At 41.0% G+C, this 7,260-nt stretch overlaps 1 protein-coding gene across 2 annotated transcripts; it reads left to right on the forward strand.

Moving 5' to 3' along the window:
• Nucleotides 1–1,577: 1,577 nt before the first annotated feature.
• LOC103632712 (long chain base biosynthesis protein 1b-like) lies at nt 1,578–4,711 on the forward strand. Of its 2 annotated transcripts, none has more exons than XR_002748807.2 (5): nt 1,578–1,877; nt 3,747–3,840; nt 3,921–3,993; nt 4,073–4,278; nt 4,395–4,711. XR_002748807.2 is itself a non-coding variant. In NM_001301496.1 (5 exons), the coding sequence occupies exons 1-5, from the start codon at nt 1,858–1,860 to the stop codon at nt 4,396–4,398; spliced, it is 324 nt and encodes a 107-aa protein (NP_001288425.1). In that variant the 5' UTR covers nt 1,666–1,857; the 3' UTR covers nt 4,399–4,706. The 2 variants fall into 2 exon arrangements, 1 of the variants encoding a protein (NP_001288425.1); NM_001301496.1 differs by having other exon boundaries at nt 1,666–1,877; nt 4,073–4,205; nt 4,395–4,706.
• The last annotated feature ends 2,549 nt before the right edge of the window (nt 4,712–7,260 follow it).

The following is a 7,260-nucleotide window of genomic DNA, read 5'->3' on the forward strand; positions in this document are numbered from 1 at the left end:
GCTCGGCCGCCGCCCTCGCCGTCGGCCGCCCATCGCCGGTGAGCCCCCCCCCTTTTTCCCCCTCCTCCCTCCCTCTCCCCTCCCCCTCCTCTCTCCTCGGCAGCCCGGCCGCCTGGCCGCCCTGGCCTGGCCGCCTTGGCCGCGCCCCCAGCCGGCCGCTGCCGCGCCGCCCTGGCCCCAGCCGGCCACGGCCGCCCCTGGCCGCGCGCCCCAGCCCCCGCCTGGCCAGCCCCAGCCGGCCCCTGGCCAGCCCCGGCCGCCCGCCTGGCCGCCCCCGGCCGCCCTGGCCCCTGGCCGCGTCCCCCTGCGCAGGGCCGGTTCAACCGCCCTAGGGCCGGTTCAACCGCCCCCCCTGTTTTTTTTTATTTTTTTTATTTTATTTTATTTACTTTCTGTGATCATAATTACCTTATTTTGGGTAGACTAATCATGGTTCATGCTATGGAAATGAGAAGTTTAATTTAGAATTTCGTTGCGCTAGTTGATTCATTTAGTTAATTGTTTATCCCGTGCAATGTTAATCAACTTAAAATGATTAGGTTCCCACTAGTGCATATAACAGAATTCTTTTGTTAGGAACCTATTGAAACTAGAGTGCATAATTTAACTAATCATTAGTGCATAAACTTTAACCCCCCTGCGAGACCCTTTTCCCGTTTCTTTCTAACCATAACAAATGCAATGTCAAATGTCATACTTGATGCATATTCGCTTTATTTGTTCCCTTGTATCACTACTAGAGATATGCTTATTTAAGACGCACATTTTAAGACGGATATTAGTGTATTTTATAGAAGTGTCTTTTATCATATGGTGATGAGTAAGGTAAGACGGTTTGTTAGAGATCCGTCTTTAATAAAGAAGTATTTTGAGACAGTTACATCGTAAGAAATGTCTTATATTGATTTAAGACAGATTGTTATTGAAAACCGCCTAAAATAAATATACCTTTTGAGTCATTAAGATTGCAAGAATTGTCTTAGATTTTGGTTAGTATATTATACATATCTATATATGAAACCATCTCAAATAAAGATAGTATTAGAGTCGCGTAGACTATAAGGACTGTCTTAAATGTTAGTAAGTATACTAGATACTTCTAAATATGAAACCTTCTTTGTATGATATTTCTAATAAGACGTATTATGACAAAACGTAGTGAATAGAGAATTCGGCTTAGTTTGTGACAATATTGCACGACAATGCATATATGTCATAGACATATGATGTTGTACATATTTTTAAAAAACATTACTATCTATGTTAGTTCACGTGACACACCATTAAGGATAGGTCCCTCTGCTACTTCTCTTCTGTACTGTATAAAGCACAAGTTTTCATGTTTTCTACGGTCCATGATTTCCATCGTCGTCTACTTTAAAAAAACTTCACTTCTATCTTTATGTCTAGTATATAATGCACCAGTTTTTTTTATGATTGCACTATCAAGCTTTCTATCATCGTTTAGTAACGTTCTTTTCGTTGACTCAATCCAGGTGAGAAAGGGAAAGGCAGGATAGTCATGACTAGAGGCAAAGGGCCTAGTATAACTAGATATGGACCACACCTTAGCTTAGTTTGGCCCAATAACACACCATAGCCCACACGCCTGGACACCTAACCCTTCGGCCTTCGTTGCGGACCCGCCACTCACTTCTTCTCTCGACCGCATCTTTTCTCCGCGCCGCCGCTCGCCTGCACTTCTACGTGTGAACCGCGTCCGCGCCTATGGCCTGCCCGTGCCCAGCTGCCCCCTCTCCACACGAGCCTCTCTAGGCGTCAAGCGTGCCATTAAGCAACCGTGGCCCCCACCCCTCCTCGGCTCTCTGCGTGAGCACAAGCACGTCTCTGTAGCCCATGTTCAACGGAAGCGAAAGGTAAAACAAATCCATTCACATTCCATCTTGGGTTTCCACACATCTGATCTATGTATTCCTAGTTCTAGGTGTCAGTGCTAGAGGATTTGGAAAGGCGCTGTTTGATAAGAAGACAAACCCGTGTCCTGGCAAGTGGATACCTGTAGCCCGTATGGACCAGTTTCTTTTATCATTTTACCTTGTCTCTCCATGTATTGCTCAATTTGGATACTGCAGAGAGAACACGAGAGAAACTGTTGTTGAGGAGATCTGCAATTTTGATATATCTTTATATGTTATCTCTAGTCTAGTGATAGTACAAATCTCATCTTAAATGAAGCTTGTTTGACGGTCTGAGTGAAGTCAATGTATATAGCAATATAAAGTTTGCTATATTGAGAAAAATATTTAAAAGCATTATGGGAAACAAGTGAAAGAATGTGGGTATTATTAAGTATGTCGGGGCCGACATACTTATTTTGAATAAGTATGCTAATTTTCAGCCCCTGGCGTACTTAATTTTAAGAACATCTGTTAAGCTTGTACCCACATACTTCTCATGTTGAGCTGTATGTCAGATTAGTCAAAATTATGGAATTGTAATCCTCTGCTCTTAATCTTCTAGTACTATTTGGGATCAATTTGTTGCAAGCTAGCAAACATTTACTGTCTACTATGATATAGTAATAAAGTATACGCCATTATTGTGTTGCAGTGCTGCTTTTTTGGGACATATTTACTGTACTTGCTATTAAATTTATTGAGAGTGCATGCCCAATAGTAGTTTGTTTTTACACCGTACACAATTTATTCTTGTTTTATACGAACGACAAATTTGGTGCTGTCTTAATCCTGAGTCTTTTGTGTCTTGAAAAACATTAAGTTATACCTATGGAAGCTCTTGTTGGCTAATAAATTATGTTCAGTTATCATGCAAGCCTTTTCTTAAGTTTTAGCTTGGACAACATCAAGGATTGAATGTGGATTCTACGCTTGCTGTGCAGAATCAAAAACTTCATATTGCCATAACAGTTCACTTAACTTCTTTTAATTAAATTTGATCCATGAGCTAGCACTCCATAGGATGTTTTCCTAAGAGTGTGGTACTAATCCTTGCTTAGGTATTATGCTATCAGTTAGCATGTATTTATGAATGGAGAATATGGAATTGTAATTCTCTACCTAAAACTTCTAGTAGTTCTATCTGGGATCTTTTTGAAATGTATTTGTTGCTATTTTCTTTTCTAAAACTATATTCTAAATTTTATTTTTAGGAAACAGGTAACCCATCACATTCGTCATGTGCAATTCTCTCATGTCGTGCAGCCCATTAATTCCACTGAAGAAAACATAGAATGTGCATCATAATGTCACAGAAGGCCTAAAATGTTGTAGTGTGCGGCCATTGCTCACGAGGAGGCAGAGTGCCGTGTTGCCGAGGTTTGCACTACAGCTTGGTTTCTGATGGAGTTGTACCAGATTTTTTTTGTTCAAACTAGCAGTTGACGCATTGTTGGAACTTTAGCAGTCTATAAAGGATTTTTTTCTTAAAGTAAGTTCACAGTTACCTAGGGTACATTGTGGTGTTGTTGCATGGGTAATCCTACATATCATTTCATATATGGATTAACCGGATGGTCTCACTCTTGAAACTGTGGGAGACACCGCTATATATGGAATATTCTTTTTGTTGAATATCCCCTGAATTCTGCTTCAGTTATATGTGTATATTATTTAATTCACCAGAATTTTTCTTCACGCATTTCTGGTTGTGTTACAAATATTCATGCAGTATAGATTACAATTGTTTACCATGTTAAGTAGTTATGATTGCATCATATATGATCTTCTGAGGATCAGAATTAACCCTTCTATTTTTCTTTTATACAGTGCCGCTGGACCACATACGATTGTTGATGGTAAAGAAGTTGTGAACTTTGCATCAGCAAACTACCTCGGTTTAATTGGCAACGAAAAGATTATTGTAAGAGACAATTCTATTGCTTGACAATATTTCAATGTATGTATTTTTTGGAATATCTAAACAAAGCGAATGACTTTCAGGATTCTTGCATCAGTTCATTGGAGAAATATGGTGTTGGTTCTTGTGGTCCACGTGGCTTTTATGGAACAATTGGTCTGTATTATCATCCTCAGACAATGACTTTGGTTGAAAGTATAGAGGAGGAACTTAACTTTCTAATGTGTTCTTGTAGATGTCCATCTTGACTGTGAGTCAAAGATAGCTAAATTTTTGGGGACTCCAGACTCCATTCTTTATTCATATGGGATTTCTACAATATTCAGTGTGATACCTGCCTTCTGTAAGAAAGAAGATATCATAGTCGCGTAAGTTCACCGTATTACAAAATTATGAAATTCACAAGTATTATTGGAACCTTGACTTGTTTGGTGTATCGAGGTATGCATGCTTGGCCTTTTAGACATAATATGGATTTATCCAGCTCAACTTTAGGCTTTAGCACAACATTGTCATCTCTTTCTTGTGTCTATTGATGAGTTGTTTTTCCTTGTCAGTTAACTGTACATGGGTAGTTTGATGTGATTGCGGTGACGAGGGTGTTGACTGTTTGGTGAAATGCTTGGGACAAAGTGGCCAACAAGAATGGAGTCATGGAACATCGACAGGAGGGGTGCGGCAGCAGCAACCGATGTATCCCTTGGACAATCTGGTTTTGACAAGATGCAAATCAATCCGCTGTACACTGTATTCCGCACTTGCACAGATTGTTTGGTTAATTACAAGATTATCTCAGTGTTTTGATTGGTACACTTATGTATGAAATATTGATTGGTACTCATCTATATTATATGAATTATATTATTATTAAATATATGTGTGTGTATTTCTCTTTCAAATTATTATAATGTGGTATCTCAAATGAATATAAATTGAAGAATATATTGTTATTTAAGTCAATTTGTTTAAATCTTATTAAGACGGTTCTAAAAATATCCAATATCGGTCTTCTAAATAAGACGATTTCCAAAACGTCCAATATCAGTCACCTAAATAAGACGGTTTTTATATTGCAAGCGCTTATTAATATAGAACATTTTAGACAGTTTACTAAATAACTTGTGACTTAAAATGTTCACATACTCGACGGTTGTTTTGAAAAAGTGTATTAAATTAACATAATTTAAGACAGGTTATTGGACAAAATGACTTAAACAAATACCTTTTTTGGACGGTTATAAACTAACGTCTTATGTAATACCTTTTTAAGACGGTTTGCAACCATATTAAATGTGGGACATCTTTTGCGACTCCATCAAATTTGGACACTTGAGAAACGTCTTAATAAGTGAAAATTAACCGTCTCATATAATAGGATCTGTAGTAGTGTATGGTGTACTGTTCTTTTGTATTAAATATGTGGATGGATGTATGTATGTTTGCGCTCGCATAGAGAACGATCCGGTCGAAGAGCCCGAGGAATTCGCAGGAGAAGCCCCTGAGCAGCAGTCGGTTGGTGGAGGCAAGTGTCCTTTGACCTATCTCTGTCCTATTCATTCTTTAATTCACCTCCCGCATCACACATTTATACCTAAGGATTGACTAGCTTTTTGTTATCCATGTCCTTGTTTACCTATTTGGGTCGGATTATTACTGCTTAGTTTGATGCTATTGCTCAACTTTAATCAATGAACATGATGTGATTATCCATGATACGCTGTTTTCCCCTTCTTATTTATGATTATACTTGTGGCATTTAAGGGGACTCGAGCGGTTTCTCGAGTGCCTCTCTGTAAGGACCTGTTCAATGGATGACCGCCCGGGAAAACAGTGCAACCATGAGGGTGGAATGGGGTGCCCTTAGCTGAATAATTAGAGGATCCGGGGTGTAGTTCGCTTCGCCGTCGTGCCGTCAATGGGGCTCGGTGTATGCGGCTCGCTCTGCCAAGGTTGATTTGTCCCTTGGGGAGGAGTGCGGTACATTTAGGAAACCTAACGGGTGGCTACAGCCCCGGGGAATCTTTGTAAAGGCTTCGTAGTGAATCCTTGGCCATTCACCTCGGGAGTGAATAAGGGTCTTGCAAGCCCGGGCCAGAGAGGGAATCACGGCTTGTGGGTAAAGTGCACAACCTCTGCAGAGTGTTATGAAACTGATATATCAGCCGTGCTCGCGGTTATGAGCGGCCAAGGGAGCTCCAGAGATTAGTGATACTTGATCAGAGATACTTTGGTACAGGTGACAATGAGATTGATGGTTCTGATTACGATTATGGTATTGGTAAGTGGTATTCTTTCCGTTTGGAAAGGATACATTGGGCTAATAACTTGGGTTAATGTTAAAACCTGGCTTTCTACTAGTAAGTAATAACCTGACCAACTAAAAGTAACTGCTTGACTTATCCCCATATAAAGCTAGTCCACTACAGCCAAACAGGATACTTGCTGAGTATGTTGATGTGTACTCACCCTTGCTCTACACACCAAACCCCCCCCCCCCCAGGTTGTCAGCATTGCAACCACTGCTCAGGCGAAGATGAAGCTGTGGAAGGAGACTTCCAGGAGTTCCAAGACTACGACGAGTTCTAGGTGTGGGTTAGCGGCAACCCCCCAGTCGGCTGCCTGTGAAGGCCGCGCTATCTACGTTTCTTTTCCGCACTTTGATTTATTGTAAGAACTATATGGACGTCTCAGACGTATGATGTAATCGACTATTTCCCTTATTAATACTATTTTGAGCACTGTGTGATGATGTCCATGTTATGTAACTGCTGTGTACGTGAATAACTGATCCTGGCACGTACATGGTTCGCATTCGGTTTGCCTTCTAAAACCGGGTGTGACATCTGGTCATGACTGCGGACGGTCCGGCCCTAAGGCCCGGACGGTCCGCAGTGCAATAGAACACAGTGTCAATACAAATGGTCAGACTTCGGACCCCTCTGGTGGATCGCGGACGGTCCGCCCCTAAGGCCCGGACAGTCCGCGCGTCCATGACTTCGCAATTTTTTAAACATGCTTTTGAAAGAACTTTTGACTCGCGAAATGAGAAGCGCTGTTAGTCCTCATGCAAATGCAACTACTTGATGCTCTATGAGGCACTAAGTTTTACACAGATCTAAGTCATTGACCCCTCTTAATAGTACGGCTATCTAGCCTACTAATCCGGTCAGGTATCTTCTCTAAACTCCTTAAGACCGGCAAAAATGAAACCTATATAATACCTTTCCCTTCATCTGATCCACAACCAATGCGTATGATTCTTCAACATTTCCTGTTCTATGTGGTCCAACCCTGCATTCTTATTTCTCCAAGAATCGTTAGTCCACAAACAGTTGTCATTAATTACCAAAACATTACCAAAGGGGCCTAGATGATTCACAATCTCCCCCTTTTTGGTAATTGATGACAACAACACATAGTATA

Source organism: Zea mays, chromosome 7 (assembly GCF_902167145.1).
Source record: "Zea mays cultivar B73 chromosome 7, Zm-B73-REFERENCE-NAM-5.0, whole genome shotgun sequence".
NCBI lineage: Eukaryota > Viridiplantae > Streptophyta > Magnoliopsida > Poales > Poaceae > Zea > Zea mays.

Coding starts and splice junctions, on each gene's coding strand:
- LOC103632712 (NM_001301496.1), top strand. CDS start 1,858: ATGTTCAACGGAAGCGAAAG. Junction 1,878..3,746: donor ATGTTCAACGGAAGCGAAAG/GTAAAACAAATC, acceptor TCTTTTATACAG/TGCCGCTGGACCACATACGA. Junction 3,994..4,072: donor TGGCTTTTATGGAACAATTG/GTCTGTATTATC, acceptor GTGTTCTTGTAG/ATGTCCATCTTGACTGTGAG.